Below are 22,422 nucleotides of genomic sequence, written 5' to 3'. Positions count from 1 at the left end.
GGTGTCAGGGTCTCCGGTTTATGTAATTACAACAACTTATAGATCACCATAGAAATTGATAGATTTGACATTTACAGAAAATCATTACATAGTGTTAATATCTATATATTGTCAATAATTCCTAATAACCTAAACAATTTATTGGGTAATTTGTATAGTGTAATCGTAGACCAGATATAGAAATGAGAAATATAAAGTTTGCGACAAATATAAATGGCATATTTTTGTATATATATCAAAGTTATTGCACTTTTAGACATCAAGGGACTTTCCGATTTGAATTTTCCTCGGAGTGCAACAATTTTGTGATTTTAGTTTTTGCTGGTGTTTAAATTTAGTATTTGTTTAAATTAATTCAAAATGTATAACATTTTTTTATGAACATTATTGATGCAGTTATCTAATTTGTTAATTTGAAAATATGACCTTTGCAATGATATATCATCTCTTCACACACTTCTGATTTAGTGAAACTTATACAATAATAAAATATTACACAAACTTATAAAGCACTGAAATATAATACAAATGCTAAGCGTTTTGTCCACTGTTAAAGGTCGTACGGTGACCTATACATGATACTTTCTTTGTCGTTTTAGAACGTTGTCTTCAACAGACATCAGGACATGCATGTAACTTGAAAAGCACTAAAAATGTATAGTACTAACCATAACATGTCTAACTTCATTAGTGGTTACTACTGTTGTTTTAATTTACAGTCAAATCAAAATATATCAGATATTTCTCTGATATTTTTGGAAAGTATAAATTTGTTCCAACTACAGCTGACCGCATTAAATTTACTGTATAGTTCCACATTAGGTGAAACAATAAAAAGTCGGTTGAGTATCAATATATCACTGACATTTCGTTATGATTGCTACATTTCATACCAAATCTATCAAATAGATAAATAGGAGTTTATTGGATTCGTATAGAATTTTGTTTGAAACAATTGCGTCATTCAACTTGCTTGATCTATTTCCATATAGTTATTTCAAATCAGGAGATGCGGTATGATTGAAAATGAGACAACAAATATCCAAATAATGAGGGTTTAAGCAACTATATATACGTTCCTTTCTCAGATCGTGCCATTTTGATAATGTGACGTTTGTATGATTTTATATCCTCTGTCTGTGTATAATCATATACTTCGTTTTTATCACAGAAAAATGAGTTTGTGCACAGCAATGGTAAATGAAGAATACAAAGTGTATACCATCTGTCTAAAAGTTCTCAAGGTTAAAGTCAAATCAACAATTGTTTAATATTCAATACTTATAATTTTGTTTAAAATCAAATAATAAATTTAACACTGTAAAAGAAATACCGAACTACATTCAAATAGGGGGATTCAGTAAAAGCTGACAAAATCTAACGGTATCATCAAACGGAACGAGGGGATACAAACTGTCAAATTTCTGATTTGGTACATGCATATTCAGTAGAAAATGGTGGGTTAAAGCTAGTTTTATAGCTATTTAAACTTCCTTCTTGGTTGACAGTTGTTTATAGTTACGTTTTATTGACAAAATCGGGTGACAGACGTAATAGGTTAATGTAAAAACAATTGATATTCCGCCGGAAAACATACATCACAGACATTCATGGGCTTACTTTTATAAATCGTTTTTCGGTTCGTTTTTTTTTTTTGTGTTTTTTGTTGTTGTTGTTTGGCTTGCTTTTCTTTGCCCTTTTTCGAAAATGGGATAAGTAGTCGACATCCTGAACTCTACAGACCAAACGACGTTTTCGAATTCATGCGATTTGATCAGTTATATACATTTAGTTTGTAAATTACAATGGATATAAGATTGTTATTCAACATCGGTATAGTATAGTTGTTTCGTATTTACAAAACTAGCTATACAATAGGGTTTAATCTATCATTTTCTACATAATGGAATGCCTTACGAAGATTAGAAAGTCTCAGTTGTTTACTTTTGTTTGATGAGTATGCTTTTATATTTGCCATTTTTTCAGTGAGTTTCCGATTTGAATTTTCCTGGGATTTCAGTAGTTTTGTTATTTGACTTTGTTATTTATTTGACTTTCTTTTTACTACTTACTGACTGACATAACAACATTCAAGATATAAATACATTTTGTATGCATCATTCTAAATGATTCACTATATTTTGTTAACTTTCCACTATATTTTCAAATCTATAAACTTTTTTTCTGTATTTTAATCTCGTAAATCGATTGTGTTCTCTTTCTATTTCTTCATTTACAAAATACAAATAGTTTCTTAGTTTAAAAAATGACATTTGATTGATATGTACCTTCTGTAAAGACGATAAAAGATTTAAAAGTGCACATTAACTCAAAAATGTAAATACCATTCGGTTACAAAAATCAAATGATAAAAGATTTAAGAGATTTTTGTCAAAGGACATTTTTTAGCCTCTATGTGCACTTATCTTGAAATTGCATTTTGTTTTGTTTCAATCGTAGTTTTAATATCACTGTACGATGATCGAACTATCAATCAATCAAACTGTTAAATGCAAGTATTCAGGATTATATGGTCATCAGCCTCTCGTTGAAACTTTTGTAAAAAACTTGGACGAGCGAACTTGTGTGTTTATTTTGCAAAATAATAGTTTGGCTTTAAAGTTGCTTTATTTTAGGAATGTCATATATTTCCACTTTATGCATGTACCGGAATAACGGTTCCTTTTAAAATGTATTAATCTGTTAAACCTCAAAGAGATCTTTATATGCGCTTACATACACGAATCCGTTTCCGTCATTTTCTTTGATACAAGAGTGTACATATGTGTTTCTATTTAGTTGACTGTGTATTGTTAAAACACTATTTTTTGTCGTTTTTTTTCTGTCAGCCTCCCTCTTGTTGTCTTTTCTTTTTTGGAAGTTTAATCACATGTATTGGTAGTTGTCTCTTAGTATCATTTAATTTTGTTATATGTGACATCTTCACTAGTATAACTTAGATATAAAGGTAGCATTCAACATTCAGTGGTGAACAAAAATACTGTCAATGAGATAACTCAGTCTTTTTTTAATCTGATTGCCCTTCCAGAGCACCTGAGATCACCCCCAGTTTTTATGGTGGGGTTCGTGTTGTTTTGTCTTTATTTTTTTTATGTTGTAATGTGTGTACTAATACATGTCGGTTTGTCTTTTTTAGCCATGGCGTTGTCAGTTTATTTTTGATCTATGCGTTTGATGTTCCTCTGGTATCTTTCGCTCCTCTTCTTTTACAATATTAAGGCAAATAAAAATCATTAAGAATAGCACATGCATTGACATGATATATATAAATACCTCGAGCAATGACAAGGTAAACATATGCTGCTAATGCATCGACCTTGAGTAGATAACAAAACAGTTAAAGAAAAAGTCATTACCAATGTAAGTCATGTGTTCTTATTGTTCAGATATCAAAACTAAAACTGTATATAACTAATGCATATCTCGTCTGTTTATCAGGTTTATCTTTTCAATATAAATCTCTTTGAACATGTAAAGATAGCTTTTTATTCTCGATAATTCTTGGTGAAGATATTTCTTTGTAGCGCCAAATTATTGTTTGCATGTGTTAATTTTACTAGACATTTACATAACACAGGGCATCTTCGTTTTACCAAGATAACTCTCTTTTGTCTTTTATATAAACTGTTATTCAAGGGAAAAGACATGTTTTTGTATGAAAATATTTTTTTTGTTATAGTACATGTTTTTCGTCTTGGGTAAAGATAGTATACAACAATGAACAGGTAGTGAACTATATTAAATAGGGAAATCTTACCAAAGAGGTCTTGTTATGGTATTTTATTTTATACCTAATGTGTTTCTTTAGTTCACACATCGTTGTCAATACAATGTATAATGGAATTTGAAGCGAATGTTATACAAGTGAGAGGTTTATCGCATTTAAACCAGGTTTAATCTACCATTTTCTACGTAAGAAAAAAAACCTGTACCTAGTCAAGAATATGACAGTTGTTATCCATTCGTTTGATGTGTTTGAGCTTTTGATTTTGCTATTTGATAAGGGACTTTCCGTTTTGAATTTTTTTCGGAGTTCTGTATTTTTGTGATTTTATTCTTTAGTCAGTATGTAGATTTTAAAAATTTGATTAGATTATTATATTTATTGTTTAGCCTAGCTTAATGTATTTATGAGATTTAAGCATTTGTGAACAATATTTGCCTCTTATTTAGTCAAGTCAGTTATCTTTAATGTTCTTTCGTCTTTTATTTCAATCGTCGGTTTTATATAATCAGGAATTTTGTTAGTTATACTTGTCGCATTTTCAAAATTATATTCTACATCAATGTTGTCTGAAATCGTATATATATTGTTAACCAAAATGAAAATTGACTTACGCAATTTTAACTGCCATAGCAATTAATTTCTACAGAATCTTTTGAATCAAACAGAATTATCTGTAAACAAAGTATGTTTATATCTTGGTTATAAATGGTTGATTGTAGTACACTTTAAGTCAATTTGATGAAAACAGACGAGTAGTAGAGACTGTGGCAGATGTTAACTAAGATATCAGAAAAAGAAAAAGGCAGTAAAATTAATGGTTTTATACCTTGATTCAGTTGTTTGTTGAAGTTTATTGTTTTATATTCTAATTTTAACAAGCTAGATAACTTAAACATATCTTGATGTTTGTTGGAAAACCAGAAAAACAAGATGTGATCAGCAGTCTATTATTTGATATCTTTTATTTATTGTTCAACCTCTAACTTTTATAGTATTGGATTTGAAGAAAAAAAATTGCTTCGAATTTATTGAATATATATAGACATTTATTGTCGACATGCGCATCTGTTGCAAAACAATTTGTATCGCTAACTATATTTAAGCACTGTTATCGCTGGATTCCAGTTTTCTCATAATACAATTAAAAAAATGTTAATAAGAAACAGGAACTTTTTCGAAGCTATCATAGCAGACAAGCATATGTATGTAAACCTCCGCCTCAGTCCAGGAATAGTCACACATACAATGTATGTATGTAAACCGCAACCACTATCTAAAGTACGAGTGTAAAAAGTAAAATCACAAAAATACTTAACTCCGACGAAAATTCAAAAAAGGAATCCCTAATCAAAGCGCAAAATGAAAAAATTAAACACATTAAACAAATGGATAACAACTAATATTCCTGAATTAGTACAGTCATTTTCTTATGTATAAACTGGTGGATTGCACCTGGTTTTATAGCTACATTGTAGCTATCATAGTGCAAAGACTGAACACTCAAACATGTGTTTGTAAACCGCTGCCGCCGCAGTTCAGGAGTTAACTATCAAATAGGCATTTTAAACTTCTACCACAGTCAAGGAATAAACAGTCTAACATAAGTATGTAAACTTCCACCACCGTGCTGACATGAACAGTCAACCATATGAGTGTAAATCGCCGCCACTGTCAAGGAATAAACAGTCAAATATAGACATTGTTACGCCGCGTTAGTATGATTTTCTTTCTGCTTTTTTTTTTTTTATCTCTTTGATAAAAGAGTTTGAAATATTCTCAATCTTTCTTAATTTTCTACATTTCTTCTATAAAGATTAACAAAATTAATAACAATATGTGTAGCAAATAATTATAATATAGAATGTTTGCTTCTAATGATTAAATTTCATGAAGAAAGGATATATTTGCGCTGGTAAATGGCTGTTTCTAATATATTTCAAGGACCTTGTTTGTTGAAAATAAATATTAATGTACAATTAATGATCATTAGTATTTCTATAAACATGATAGAAAATATTAGATAAAAGTTACTCTATCGTATATTTTATGCACTTTATTCCAAATTAAAGACCGCTGAGTTAACCTTGTTTCGTGGTTCTTCCAGGCGCCAATATAATCTTTCGCTATGTATTTCTAGTACAACTACTGCGTGACGGTATCGTATAGATGTCACAAATGTATGGTCTAATTTGTATGCGAAAGAAAACAGATTATTTGTTGTTTTGCGTTATACCATCGTAAAATATCAACCGTTCAGAAAACGGTTCAATCAGCTTTTCGGTTGATTCGCTTCGCTAGTTCGTCAGAATGGATTACATTAAGACGTTTCATTGAGATTTGACGATTAAATTCTGCATAATACAATAAAATGTACTGAAAAATTAAATCACGAAATCGTGACAAATAAAGGCTGAAGCACACCAACTGTACATAGCGCTGCTTACATAAAACTTTGGTTAATAACAAAATCTGAGGGTCTCCAAATACACATAGTGGTGCTTTCACGACATATGCATATTACATCTAATAACTGAAGCACTCCGATTACACATAGTGCTGTCTTCATACCATATGGGTTTAATATTTAGACGGAAGCAGCAAATACAAGGTTTCAAGTCTTTGGCTATCGTCTACCATAAGACCATCGATGGGTGCCTACATGAAATATATGGGTATAAAAGTTAAAGAATGAAGCATTCAGAGGCACATAGTCCTGTTTATATAACAAGTGGGTATAGAAGATAAAAAACATATGTTTCGTCTCTTTTTTACAGAGAAAAAGACATTGTTAGTGAACATTGACCTGTCTTTTCTCATATTACCTGTTCTTCATTGTGGATAAATTACTTAAAAAGAGATATACGTCAAAGTAAATTGTACAAACTAGTATGTGACAGTAGGTGAATAAATTTTGAAATAAAACGAGCACTAGATTGAGTGTTAATTATTTTCTAACTGTTATATATGTGGACGTAGTATAAGTGTTATGTTTTAACACGTTCGTTATTTATGCTTTCTATTTAAGAAAATATAATGAATTTGGTTTGTCTTGTACGATTATTCTGAACGCTGAAATCGAAGCTATTAATCATAGTAATGGTGTTTGATTTCCATGTATCTTAGACATAATGTCCCCTATTAAATTGCTAGAACGTATGGACTTCCAAAGAAACCCATAAGTTTTGTAAAATTTAATGAATAGACGTCAAAATCACATTATAACATGCCGGAAGGCAATCTTGGAGACGCATAGCTAAAACATTAAGATTCCTTATAAATGTTTATAACTCAATTTTTCATAAAGTCAAATCTTTTTATTGCATTTCTATAGCGATGACATCATATTAAATTCTGCTTCATCTTCCAGTTGTCTGAGAGTGTTCTGAAAGATAACGAAAACAAACTTTAACACAATGTATATAAAAGTTACATAACTTTTGACATTGTCAATAAAGAAAATAAAAAAGGTTATTGCATATGCTAACAATAAATTCATCATCTGAAAATAGAAAGTGTAAATATTTGCATATTTGTTCCATTGCTGACATACTGTCTAGACTTCACTGTTTCAAGTAACAAAGAGTCAATTTCAATTAAAAAAAACAGTATTCTATAGTACGGTCATAGGACAATAGAATAACAACTGTATGAAATCTAAAAGTATATTTTAAAGGTGAATACTCTCTAACATATTTAACAATTTGTTTCATGATTAAACATTTAAAGCAGCTTGGTGATTTACTGTCATATTTCCCACTAAAGAACACCTTCCTTTTATCAGTACATAAACGATACTAAACAGAGGCGGATCCCCTTTCTGTGGGGAACATTTGGTTGATTAAAGAGGGAATCACTGAAGCATAACTGGAGCGGGCACTTCTTATGTTAGTCAGTGTCCCCCTTTATCAACAGTTCGACTATTGAGTTTGAAAATATTGATGTTATATGTCGACTCTCTTTAACAAAGGGCAAGAAATCAAAGTCAACAAAAAAAACAATAACGGCAACAGCAGGGTTTCCCCTGGGTCAATTATTTTTTTCGCCACCTCTTTCTCCAAAACAATATATTTTTCGCCACTTTATTATTTTTTTCGTCAAGTAACATAACTATATTTTTCGTTTAAAATTTAATTTTTTTTCTTATCCCCCCCCCCCCCCCCCCCCCTTTCCTTAAATAAGGTGATTTTGTCCCATTGTGTCTATGATTATTCTGTCAAACTTATTTTAGAGTTTACATTTAATGAATAAACACTAAACATTTACTTTCTTTTCTTGACCATCGTAAATGAAAAAGTTGAGACTTAAGCTATGCTTGAAACACACGTGTCACTCAAACGACTTTAAAGTAGTCTCCCTAATCATTTACCTATATTTAAGTCAAAGGATAATTAAAGTTTTGAATCGGAGATTCTTCTTGCTTTTGAAAATTTTTCGTCACAACAACAGTTTTCTTTTCTAAACTATCTTTAAAAGGAGAGGAGACGTCAAAAGTTTGCTTCAAACACGTGCGTCGCAAAGTCGTAAATAAATTCTGTATATGACATTTAGCGGAAGCCATTTAACCATATCATTTTGTCAAACAATTCAATCAACACCTTTATTAATTAGTCCTTTGTTGTCGATAGCTATAAAATGCAATCAGCTGATTATTGATTTTTTGTCCAAATCTTAATGAGGTCCAAATCTTAATGAGGTCGAGTATTGTCTGATCGGGTAAAGTCCGAGAAACTCGAAAAAAGTAAATAAACAAGATGGAGGAAAATAAATCGTTCTATATTTCTTTCGCCAAATTCTTTCGCAAATGACGAATTTTTATCGCCACAATTATTATTTTTTCGCAAATTGCGAAAATGGCGACCGCCAGCGGAAACCCTGGGCAACAGTAGTATACTGCTGTTGATAAGTCATTATATCGATTGAGAGAATACAAATGCGGGTTACAAACTTTAAGCGAGGAAAACACATCAACTATGAAAGAAAAGCAATGAAACAACAGAAACACTGAAGTGCAATAAAAACAAACTACAATGCAACAAAACAAAGAAACGAACTATTAGATAAATACTGCTATCAATTAGCGAAAAAGTAAGGAATCTAAAGCCTAAAAAACAAAGTCCATTGAATATTAGTAGATGTAAAAGTGGGGACAGAACACTCCGAAAAACAAAATACATGTGATATCAATAACGGAAAATGCATGGACTTGAAAACTCGATGAATACAAGATTCATTGGATAAGTGAAAATTAATGTATTGCAACCCGGCAAATACAAAGTTTACTATCAATAAGTTAAAGTGTAGACAGGAGAACTTGGAACTGAACATCAACACAGTATGTTTGGTACCAAGAGGTGAAATCCAATGGCTATTTCATTATAGTTGTATAAACGCAGCTGTAAATTTTTATATGCTGGTTTAGTTTATTTATCTTTCCGTTTTTATTTGTAGTTAGTCACCGGTGTTTATCATTTATATCTATTGTACAGTCTTTTTATAAATATTTACTGTTTGCAAAAGTGTGAATTATTCTAAATAATTAGGATGTTCTTATCCCAGGCAGTAAACCCTAGTCGTATTGGGCACAACCTTTTGGAACTTTTGGTCCTCAATGCTCTTCAGTTTTGTACCTATTTTTTTTTTGCTTTCGAACTTTTTCATTAGAGCGTCACTGGTTAGTCTTGTGTGGACGAAACGCGCGTCTGGTGTATTAAATTTTAAACCTGGCTGTTTTTGTTATTTATTATTCGTGTGTTTCTATGTCCTATATGTTCTCCCATTTATTTGTATTGTGGTCCTATCATGTAATGTCATTTTAATGTAATATTTAACATTGCCATTAAAGCGGGAGGTTTGGCATGTCACAAAACCAGGTTCAACCCACTATTTTTTTTTATTAAAATGTCCCGTACCAAGCAAGGAAAATGCCCATTTGAATATTATAGTTAGTTTCTGTTTGTGTTACATTTTAATGCTGTGTTTCTGTTGTGTCGTATTTCTCCAATTATATTTGATGCGTTTCCATCAGTTTTAGTTTGTAACCTGGATTTGTCTTTTTTCTAAATCGGTTTATGAATTTCGAACAGCGGTATACTACTGTTTCCTTTATAAACAATTTTGGTTTTAAATCACACACTAATGCAACCAATAAGTCAACAGATAGAGATAGAAAGTCTGCAAAAGGCCTATATACAATATCAAGAAATGCAAAGCATAAAACTTGAAAGCCAAAAAAAACGAAATCAATAGGGACAAAAACTAGGACTTGAAAGCAAGCAAGATTGACTCCTTACCATTGCAAGGATAAATCAAATCCCAGCACCAGAACGAAATCCAATGTTTTATATCTGACACATGTTCTCATCAAAGCATCAAAGAAACCTGTCTTTACTAATTCTTCAACAGTATAACAGTTTGTGTGTGAGAATAAATATTCGAAGCGTTTCATTCTACTTTTGAAAATTTCAGCATAAATAATTGGCTGGTTTTAAACCTTACACAGTTACAAAGAATATTGAAAGGTTAAGAACAGCTATAAATCATTACGTACTTCTGACATTTTGCTTTGAACAGAGTTACTAAAAATATCATATGTTTAAAATTGATGCGCTCATCGTACTAGAAACAGTATAAGTGTTTCTCCGTATCTGTCAGTTGGAGGGTTGGGGAAGATTTCAGATAACAAATCATTCTGTTTTATCTCGTTTTCTAAGAACAATAACTGTATAAAACTTCTTATTATATAGCAGATAAAAAAATTTTTTTTTAGTATAGTCATGCATTAAAAATAAAAGAATCATTGAATAAAAGCCAAAACTTAGTGACGTACCAGGTCACATACATAAAAATTCAATCATCGTGATTTGTGCATTCTATATACATATGATGTATCAATATTCTTGCTACTTTAGTTATGATTTATTCATTCTATAAGCCTTATAAAAATAGGGGAAGATAGGGACAAAACACATATTAGGACAAAATATTAATTGATTAATTTGTTGGTTCTTGTTTCACGTTCAGTAGCAAGAATGTCATGCAATTTCAGAACGACAAGAATAAAAATAATAGTAAACTAAAATAAATTGTAAAATGCAGTAGCATAATCTTAACAAAAACATATTATTTTTCGAATCTCATATGGTTCATCATATCAACCCTAACTCCAGGCAACAAGAATATTAAGACTGCATGTCTTAGTTGGTATGTACGTCTATATTGATAAGTGTTTTATGTTGGTTTTTTTTTTATAAACTCGCAATATTGTAGCACAAAGAAATAGGATTTTTACTTTTTGAAATGTTGTAAGAATATATCTCAGTAACTTTTCCCTTTAATACATATTAAGAAGTGACGGATTTAACGATCTCACGAAATCTATCTAATTTAATTAAAGTACGTTATTAAAAAATATCTATAAAGGCATGATAACTGTATTCGACACAAAAAGTAAAAATTATTGTTTGAACCTTTTGATAACATAAAGTTATCAATAAAATCGTTCGTGAAGCACGCTATAACAAGATATTTTATGCATTTGTAATGTCAAATTTCTTGTTTTCTATTTTGATATTTAATTTGTGTAGAAATGAATTCATTTGGGCTCATGGTACATCGATAGTCATAGAAATCGGTCGTTTATATCATTTTGCAGCAGTTATGTATAAATAAATTAACTGATGTGTGCATGTTCTACAAATATAATAAAATAGACAATACAAAACAAATCATATCTTAGAAGCAGACAATATAAAAGGGATAAATTGTTTGTGGTTTATAAGACCATGAATGAGATGAACAAATGTTGCTTTTAGTTCAGGGTAAAATCATTACATACACATAAATAAACGTTTTTACTACTTTTAAAAGAATGTACTTTAAGAAAAGATAATTGTTATGAAAGCGAATTATATCAAAATTGTATATGCGTAGAAATCATCGCTCAAAACTCCAATGGACCTCCTACGGCACCCATCGATAAGTTGTAGGCATTCGAATGGGCACCAAGTGTACCCTTCAAATATCAGAATGTTCTTGTGTTATAAATCACAGTAAATAGTAGGCTTGGTCAATCTTGTTTAAGTGTTTAGTACCGGTCTTTTGGGTTTAGTAGTTTGCAACTCAACTAATAAATGTATATAGTTTTGTCTAATGTTGTGCTGTTACATCACTGTTCTGGTTTGGGGGAAGGGTTGAGCGCCCACGAACAATGTAACCCCTCACATGATGTATATATGTTACCCAAGTTAGTAGCTAGTAAATCGATGGGATATTTCCGTACGTTTTGGTTGTCTTTGTTATGTAGATTATAAGTTGACATATAATTGCATCCAAACACATATTGAACTTTGGTGAGGATTGTTGCATCATTGAAAAACATAGAACATCTGCTCATGTATATAAAAACATAAACAAAGCTATATGGTCTTAAAAGATTACCAAGTGTCAATAACATATGTAAAGCTGTAAATCCTACATGTAAATCCATATGAATTAAGAATAAATTAAAGAAGGAATCAGGCATTAATTGGCATATGTCAACATATGCATGATTGTAGTTGTTCTGAAACAGATTTTGAGGACCCTGTGTATATTGCCATTAACCCAGGCATCTGTGGCGGTCGACATCTTGAGTTCGTTTGTTTTTTGTTTCGTTTCGTTAGTCTGTTTCAGATGTTTTTAAATTGTATCAATATTAAGACAAAGCTGAGAAACTGTTTGTTTTCCTAGTCGGACGTTTGATTAAGCGTTTAATTTTATTAATCAAAACCTACCCAAGAAAAATACTGCAACAGTTGACTTATTCACGAATCAAAACATACTGGCAGAATCATTGGAAATTACCACTGCACAGTGTATAATACATAATTATGTTGCTGTTCAGAACCTTTGTATTCAGGCTAGGATGTTCTACATATTGGAGGATGGTCATACTATAAAATCTCTATCTATTATGCTTGTACAGCAATTAATAAGCTCTAATGTGTTATATGGATCTGTACATATATGTCGTAACCCAACTATTCCTATTTTACATGACATTTTTAACAAAGGGTAGTGAATTACAGAATTGTTTAGTGGTAATTTAAGATGATCGATTCAATCTTGTCCCTCATCATTTTGTTAATTAATTTTATTGACAAATATTAATCCCTGTAGTTTTATTAATTACACAACAAATTAATTCCATACACCTACAAGTATCACCAAAATGGGAAACCTGGAAATGTTAATTATGTTTAATTCTAAGTGCATGCCAAGAAATCCTACACTTTTTGTAGCAAATAAGATATTTCAAAAACAAATCGAGCTAAAAATAACAGCTGTATCATGATATGATATTTTGGTTTCGTGTAATTTAAAAAAAATCAGATATGTATTGTCTCAGGAGATCTTGTTTACGTTTATTTACGTTTTCTTGTTTCATTGTAGATAACTTATTGTAATGAAGCATGAACATGAGTAATACTGTTTAAATATGTCGATTATTTAAATAGAAATAATATTTAAGATGGACATTTTTAGAAATAATTATCCAGAGACAATTTAACTTATATTATTTATAGATACAACTTTATCTAGAAAGTTACTGTATTTGACATGGGTTTAAAAAAAACCATCTTATATATACACTTTTGATTACAATGTGATCTAGGAAAATGCTTGTACCAAGTCAGGTATATGACAGCTTTTGATTGTGTCAGTTGATAAGGGACTTTCTGTTTTGAATTTTCCTAGGAGATTTTACTTTTTTGTGGCATTGAAACATTTGAATAATGTCAGTGTTGTTCACTGGCTACTATAATACACTGCCAGTTATTCATTCTTCTGAAATAATAATAAGTTTTGCCAACAATCATAATCAAATAGTTGTATTACTTCATGGGAATATCATCTAGTGAGTTAACGATAATGACACGCAAGATTAAAAAAATACCTGCACTTGAAATGACATGTATATATTTAAGAAGCAGCAATGACTTTTGTGTAATATCAATAAAGCGTCATATTAATAATGAATATTTTATTCTATTTTCAGAACGTTTTTAAATCATGATGTTCACGCATTTGTGCTCAAAGAAATTGGAAAAGTTCCTCCAGCGCCAGAAAATGGTATGTTACTATTAATAAAGTATTACTTCAGTTAGTTTAACCTATCTGCCGTTTATTATAATATATCGTTTGAAGTAAGGCATTATATTCCGAGGACGGCACCTACCTTCTGTACTCAAATGTATGAATATATTGTTAACGGGAACTGCTGACATTTCAGGGCCATTTCATTTCACCCTCTGTTCTTGGCGGAGTTTGTGTGTCTAAATCGACGTGGTTAGATTTCTGTGTAGTGATGCATTAACTGTTTGATTATTTGTCCTTTCCTCCTCCGTTAAAATGTTGTATGTGTTGCTTTAAGTTATGATGTCTTATTGCTCTCCATACATTATGTCTCCTTATTTTCTTAGATCTTAAAGTAAGATGAAAGATGTGCATTACATTCCAAAGACACATGGAACATTGCAATACGTGATATAAAATATGATATATTTCCATATCATGTTTTTCATAAACGAGTCGGTCACCAAACCAGATTTGATTTTAATAGTAATGTAATTTTAAAATATGCAGAGGAGATTTATTTTATCGAAACATGACCGAATAATAAGCCTCTTATTTTTGGAAAGTCTGTCAGAATATATCTTACATCGGAATTCATTAGTTTCCACTCGATGATTATTAATTGAAAGACCATAGGCATCAGTTTAATGGTCTTTTTGTTAATTTTTCCGCCAAGGATTGGTCTTAAACATTTAGGAAATAAATATAAAAGGAAGCTTTGATTGGTATGATGACCTGCTTGGAAAATTAACTTTGATGGACGATTTTTCAATAGGTTTTGTCAGAATTTATTAACGGAACGTTGTCGATAATACTTAGTTATCTGAATATGATATGTCTACTGTACATCAATGTATAGGATTGATCAGAGCTTGTATCACCAATATAGACATCCGTAATTAATGCTTATTTAATAACACTGACTAATTGTGGTTACAGAAGAGATTTTGTCGAAAGATTTATATGAAAACACTTTATAACCGTTCGAAGCACTGGGATATCCCGTAAAATATTTTCATTAAAGCTCTCTATATATAATCTACTGTCTTTGATGATATTTAATGTTTGCAGTACATGCATGTATGTTGTAATGTGGTAAAGTGATTCTGTTGAATTCAGTATCAACTATAACAGAATCTTAATTCAACTTTCGCAAAAGTAAGATTAGATTTTTTCTTTGCCTAACGACATTTCGTATTTGTATCAAGGCAGTCTCCTTACAGTACCTACAGTTGCTAACGTCTTTGTCATTTGGACTCTGTTCGTGAATGGTCTTATTGGAAATCATACCGCATCTTCTTATATATCTCTGTTTTCTATGGTGTTGGTTTTTGATTGGCTTCTGTGGCAATTCTTGTTGGTTGTAGGTTGGTAATTGCGTATTTAATGTAAAATACGTTTACAATTGCGGCGCGCGTCTGGTTGGACTGAGTTCAAAGTTGATTCTAATGCAATTTGGATGAAACAATTGTTTTCATTGGCTAAAAGTTGCCGTCCAATCCACAGTTGACCAGGCGTAACAAAGGAGGGACCCGCCATTTTGAATTGACGAATCAACAAATGTTCGATTACTACTATATAAATATTGGATTAAGACATTTTTACTTACCCACTGCTGGTGTTTCTGGCTTAGGACAGGTATATGACCTGGTGGCGAGCTTTAACTTTTTCATATGGGGACGTCAGAAACAGTTCGAGGATACATTTTGTACAATGCTCTGAATTGTACAGAAACTTTCTTCATACCTCGTACTATAAAACTGACGAATTGATTCTGATCCAAGAAAAATAACAGATGTAAGAATTAAAAAACAACAATATAATATTTGTTAATAAATCTACTGAGTTAGTTAAATCTTATAAATAATATAACCACAAAAAAAAACATACAATTTTAATTGGAGTCCTGTAGATAGATCAAGTAAAAACATATTCTTCGATTACAAAAGTCTTATGTTAAGGCTTCCGAAACTAGAGTATATGTCGATCTTAAAGAAGGTTATTTTGGAAACACTATGTATGTACAATTGATTCGGTATCATGTAAACTTTTTTCCACTTTTACCAAAACGTCGCAATACTAATTTTCGAACGCACCAATTTTTTCTTGTTTTTTTCTTAATTTGTGTTGGTTTCTATGGTGGCCGGTTAAGGCCATTTCGCGTTTTCGCGTTTTCGCGTTTTCGCCCATCATATTATATAGGGCGAAAACGCGAAAACGCGAAATCGCGAAGTCGAAAACGCGAAAACGCGAAGTCGAAAACGCGAAAACGCGAAAACGCGAAGTCGAAAACGCGAAAACGCGAAGTCGAAAACGCGAAAACGCGAAATATTTTTTCTTTCCGATTTCGCGTTTTCGACTTCGCGTTTTCGCGTTTTCGACTTCGCGTTTTCGCGTTTTCGACTTCGCGATTTCGCGTTTTCGCCTTTTCGCGTTTTCGCCTTTTCGCGTTTTCGCGATTTCGCGTTTTCGCGTTTTCGCGTTTTCGCGATTTCGCGTTTTCGCCTTTTCGCGATTTCGCCTTTTCGCGTTTTCGCGATTTCGCGATTTCGCGTTTTCGCGATTTCGCGTTTTCGCCTTTTCGCCTTAAATTATAGGTATATTGATCCAATATCCACCCGTTTATAGTATGGATCACATTTCCGACCTTACATTGATTACGTGCTACGTGTACAATGTTTCGAGTTCTTTCGGAATTATATTCCAGGTAACTCTCTTCAGAGGTCGTCCGTTTTATTTTTATTTTTTATTTTTATTATTATTATTATTTTTATTTTTTATTTTTTATTTTTATTTTTATTTTTATTTTTAAATGTTTGTTTGTTTATTATTTTGTACATTTTATTTATTATTGTACCTTTTATTTATTATTGTTCGTTTTATCAACGTATGGATAACTGGTTTTGGTTATTGTTTAAGATACGTTTCAATATGCATTTTTCATTGTCAACGCACCTTCCTTTGGTTTTAGTATAACTGTCTAATTAATTTCTATTGGGAGACATTGATTTATTTCAAGTGTTTCTTAACGATTTCCCCAATGTTCCTGTTTCTTTTGAATGCTATTGTGGGTTTTTTATCAAAGAGATTTTTGAACTGTGGGTTGTCTTGAATTAAATGCCAATGTTTTCTTATAATGGTTTGTAAATTTTCCGCATTAGCGTGGTATTGTGTTATGAAAGATATATTATAGCTATCTGTGTTTTTGTTTATTCTTGTTTCTTTGTTTGTTAATTTGTTTAATCTTTCTGTATGGGAAATATTTCTTAATATTTTATTTACAAAAGCGATTTTGTAACCTCTTTGTATTAATTTTTCTGTAAATAAGTTTATTCTTTCATTAAAATTGTCAGGATCAGAGGTATTTCTAAGAATTCGTATTCCTTCACCTTTAATAAAGGATTTAAAACAACTTTTAGCGTGGTTAGAATTTTGGTGTAGATATTGGAATTTTTCAGTTGGTTTTGTGAAACATCTAATATCTAAGATATTTTCTTTTTGAAATCTCTGTCCTTTATACGTTTCTAAGTCTAGAAATTTCAAACTTTGTCTGTCAATTTCATAAGTAAATTGCAGTAGGTTGTGGTTTGTGTTTGCTATTTCGAAAAGAAGTTTAACTTCTTCCGTAGTACCTTGAAATAAAATATATCCATCATCCTTCATACGTTTATGAAATAATATTTTGTTTTTGTGTGGAAAGATGTTTAGAATTTTATTTATATGTTGGTATATAGCTATATAAAATAAAAATAAAACGGACGACCTCTGAAGAGAGTTACCTGGAATATAATTCCGAAAGAACTCGAAACATTGTACACGTAGCACGTAATCAATGTAAGGTCGGAAATGTGATCCATACTATAAACGGGTGGATATTGGATCAATATACCTATAATTTAAGGCGAAAAGGCGAAAACGCGAAATCGCGAAAACGCGAAAAGGCGAAATCGCGAAATCGCGAAAACGCGAAAAGGCGAAATCGCGAAAAGGCGAAAACGCGAAATCGCGAAAACGCGAAAACGCGAAAACGCGAAAAGGCGAAAACGCGAAATCGCGAAGTCGAAAACGCGAAAACGCGAAAACGCGAAGTCGAAAACGCGAAAACGCGAAGTCGAAAACGCGAAATCGGAAAGAAAAAATATTTCGCGTTTTCGCGTTTTCGACTTCGCGTTTTCGCGTTTTCGACTTCGCGTTTTCGCGTTTTCGCGTTTTCGACTTCGCGTTTTCGCGTTTTCGACTTCGCGATTTCGCGTTTTCGCGTTTTCGCCCTATATAATATGATGGGCGAAAACGCGAAAACGCGAAAACGCGAAATGGCCTTAACCGGCCACCATAGGTTTCCACACTAGATAACAAACTGAAAAATATCAAAGATATTTAAGATAAGTAGGTCAATTGGTTTGAATTTGCGAAATAGCTAGTCTAAGATACAATGTTACGTTCGAATAACCTACTATGGTTGTAATTTTATATTGTATGTAACTGATTTTAGGAAGTGCGATAATCGTCGATTGTGAGCTGAATATTGACAGTTTTGATTCAATAAATGAAGCCAATATGGTAAGTCTAATCTCTTTATCTCTTAATTCTATGTTGTATAACTATGATATATCTATCTAATTATAATAATACGTTTATTTATCGTCTTTTTAATCTGTTGAATAAGACCTAACTGTTCCAAAAACTCCTACAAAACACTTATTGAGCTAATCGAACCCGCCCTTCTTATCTCTTAACGATGATACAGTGCAGATTTAAGTTGATCCTGTACAATTTATAGTACATCAATTCATTTCAATGTAAACACTTACGTCAGAAGAATTAAATTTGAAATTGTTGCTGCAGTTAACTTTATCTTTTTCAATTTGATGATAAGTTTAATACAGATTTACTAGATTTCAGTATCAAAGATGTTTAGAAATTTACGTTGAGGATGCAGTTTATTTCTTGCGATAAATTAGACTAATGAAATCATTTAAAAGTGTGGTGTCAAGATAAAATCTAATTTAGAAATGTTGATTGGAACGAAGTATTGTAGGTATTTAAAAGGGGATACAGACTACTTGTATTTGATAATAACGTGCATTTACTCGTCTCATTGGTACATTAAACTATTATATCTCCTTGATATTTAACTGTTTTAAAATTCTTAACTATTAGGAAAAGTCGAACGACCTTGACTAAAATGTACCAAAAAATTTATCGTACAGCACAAAAAGGTTAAGAATCTTCAACTCAAAAACTCATAAAATTCTTTTTTTCCTATATCTCTTTCTCTTTTTAACAAAGATTGATATAAAATTGAAGGTGGTTTTTTTTTTTTATTCTTAATACCTGTAGGATTTCACGGTTGGTATTTTTCTCCACTTGAATTGGTATGACGATAGATACAAAAAGTCATGTTTATTTTTATTCTTGATACCTCCAGGATTTCACGGTTGGTATTTTTCTCCACTTGTACTGGCATGACGAGAGATATATACAGTGGATTATGAAGTCATCAAGTCACAAAGTTTCCTTTGATCATAAGAGTATGGAGAAGCTATGGTTACCAGATATTTATTTTCCAAATGAAAAAGAGGCCAGACTCCATTCCGTTTTTGTACCAAATAAAATGTTAAGCGCCAACTTAGGAGGAAATGTGTCATATACTGCAAGGTAATTTAATATGTGTCATTGTGTCATATACTGCAATGTAACGTAATCTGTGTCATAAACTGCAAAGTAATTTGAAATGTGTCATATACTGCAAAGTAATTTAACATGTGTGATATATTGCAAGGTAATTTGATTATGTATCATATACTATAATGAATGGTAATTAACAAAAGAAATGTAACATATGCTTAGAGACGATGAAATATTCGTTTTACTCTGCAAGATAATGTAATATGTGCACATCCGACAATTGATGGTGCTCAAAGCTAAAAATCATTTAATCCAAATTAAAATGCTATGATGAAGAGCTAACGTATGATCTATAGGTGTAAATCCAAAGTTGTTAATTCTGATCTTTATTTCAAATAATGTGCTACCATTTTTACAGGTCCGTAATATTATGTCCGCTGTCAATCTATCAATTCTTATTTTTTTTCTCTGGCTTCCATTAGACTGATGCAGTGTATAATACAACGATCTAGTTTGTATAAGAACCTACATTGATCAGCAGCCGTCCACATTCATGTCTCTTGGATGGTTAATCTTCTCTTGGGTAATCATATCGCAACTACTTATTTCAAAGTCGTAGCGACATTTTTTACATCACCATCTCTGAATTTTATTCTTACTTATTTACTTAATTATCCTCTGTTTATTAGTAGTAACATTTCTACAGTACACTACCAAGAATAACAAATGTTGCCTTTTATTTTACAGAGTGTCTCTGAAGCTTAATTGCCCAATGCAATTAAAGAATTATCCGTTTGATCGTCAGACATGCTCTATTGAAATGGAAAGTTGTAAGTACACAATTTGTTTACAATGTATTGGATGAATTGGCTATTTTAAGTTTATTGCGTTTGCCAAATAATTGAACTGTCTAGTGAATATTTCTCCACCGAATAAAATGACTTGTGTGTATGCTTCTTTTCCCTTTTCTCTCAGATTTTTTTTTTTTGGATTTTTTAAAATATTTATCTTTATCCATAGTAAACTAAATTATCATTTCCTATCTCCTTTGATGTTTCTTTGTAACTGCATTATTTTTACTGCTTAATCATGAAAACGGCACTTGTTTCAACCGCAAGCAACAACAATGATAGAACAAGTTACAAGGTTCTCCAATGGGGTACCCTACATGCATACTACAGCATTATCACACTCAGACAATAACGTGTTCTTCTGTCTGGTAATAAATCAAATCTGGCGGGAAAACGGAATACCAATTTCATGTAGATTGGTAAATGTATTCATGTTCCCTGTGTAATGAATTCTCACTTTGTTATGGCGACCAGAAAACATCTTGCACATACATTTTTAAACAAATGTGGGTTACTCAATTTAAAAATTGCAAAATGTTACTCATCGGGTTTACAGAATATGTATAATATAATGAATTGGGAAGTTTGCCTTATATTAAAGTTTTAAAAAATATATGTTTTTGAACAAAGTATACTACCTCAATCAAAGTTATAATGTTCACTCCAAAACAATTAGTATATTTTAAATTGATAATATTACAGTCAGTTTAAGTGAAAAGAGTTTGAAACTGCGATGGATGGCCACTGGTGAACACAGACCTGTTGTTAAAAATGAAGACGTTGAATTGCCACAATTTACTATTACCAATGTAAATATAAGAAACGAGTCGAGAACTCGAAGAGACAAAAGTAAGTTTTTAGGAAAAGTATATAAATACTAAAATTGAGAATGATATGGGGAATGTGTAAAAGAGACAACAATCCCACTAGAGAGCGTATAACAACCGTAGGCCCCCAATGGGTCTTCAACACAACGAGAAAATCCCGCAACCGGAGGCGTGCTTCAGCTGGCTCCTAAACAAAATATGTACTAGTTCAGTGCTAATGGACGTAATACTTAACTCTAAAAACATATAAATGAACTAATACTAAAAATCATACAAGTATAACAAAGGCCATAGGCTCCTGGTTTGGGACAGGCGCAAAAACGCGGCGTGGTTAAGCATGTTTTTTGAGATACACCTTTAACACATATATAAAGACATGCCATTACAGGGTCTATGACAGTCAGAGATGTTTTTTTTTCTCACATATTCTTTGAAGTGAAATACTGACGGGAAACACAAACTTTGAATATCAGCTAACATATAAAAATAAATCTGGTATATACTTTATTGGTATACCAGAAAGTGCTAAAATTAAACCGCCATTAATTTTCTAAAGCCGGTACCTGAACAGTTAATTTATTAATAGTAAAATATGCAAAGTTTATCGGTTGTGCTTTAAATGTGAGACTTCTATAGCACTGTGTTCTAGTAGATTTAGTTCAAATCTATCTAAAACTTGAATGTGACGTCTATTAAATTTTTAAAGATTGAGTATTTTGCTATTTCAGGTGGTCACAGTTGTTTAATAGCAGACATTATTTTAGAACGGAGAATTAAGTATTATATCGTACAAATGTACATTCCCAGTATGTTTGTTGTGTTCCTTTCGTGGATGTCTTTCTGGTTAAATGTTGGAGCAGTACCAGGAAGAATATCGTTAGGTGTATTGACAGTTCTCACCATGGTTACACAAAGTTCAGGGGTCAACGCCTCGCTTCCACGAGTGTCGTACACTAAAGCCATTGATGTTTGGATGTCCACGTGTTTACTCTTTGTATTTGCTGCCTTGATTGAATTCGCTGTGGCTAATGTGTTGAGTCGCCGTGACCTAAATAGAGGATTTAGATTAAAAGATATCCCAATTTTACCTCGAATATCAACAAAGAAAAAGAAAACAAAATCAGCGGAGGTAAGATTTATGTTTCATCCTTTTTTTTTAAATCCTTTGATCACCATATGATCAGGAGTTTTGTTGACGGTCAAATTGACATAGTGTCACAAGCGTTCTTCAACATAAATACTGCTGCTGCTGCTG

At 31.7% G+C, this 22,422-nt stretch overlaps 1 protein-coding gene across 1 annotated transcript in view; it reads left to right on the top strand.

Annotated features, from left to right (window-relative positions):
• Positions 1–22,422, top strand: part of LOC139484628 (glycine receptor subunit alpha-2-like) — a 41,674-nt gene that overhangs the window by 17,471 nt on the left and 1,781 nt on the right. The window contains exons 2-7 of the mRNA XM_071268450.1: positions 13,785–13,858; positions 18,354–18,421; positions 19,290–19,519; positions 20,237–20,319; positions 21,043–21,189; positions 21,896–22,296. Of these exons, the coding sequence (XP_071124551.1) occupies positions 13,785–13,858; positions 18,354–18,421; positions 19,290–19,519; positions 20,237–20,319; positions 21,043–21,189; positions 21,896–22,296 (1,003 nt within the window). The remainder of the gene's footprint in view (positions 1–13,784; positions 13,859–18,353; positions 18,422–19,289; positions 19,520–20,236; positions 20,320–21,042; positions 21,190–21,895; positions 22,297–22,422) is intronic.

The sequence above is a fragment of the Mytilus edulis genome, chromosome 8 (genome assembly GCF_963676685.1).
Source record: "Mytilus edulis chromosome 8, xbMytEdul2.2, whole genome shotgun sequence".
NCBI classification, from domain to species: domain Eukaryota; kingdom Metazoa; phylum Mollusca; class Bivalvia; order Mytilida; family Mytilidae; genus Mytilus; species Mytilus edulis.
Note: the sequence above shows the minus strand (reverse complement) of the source record. Positions and strands in the feature narration are given on the sequence as shown.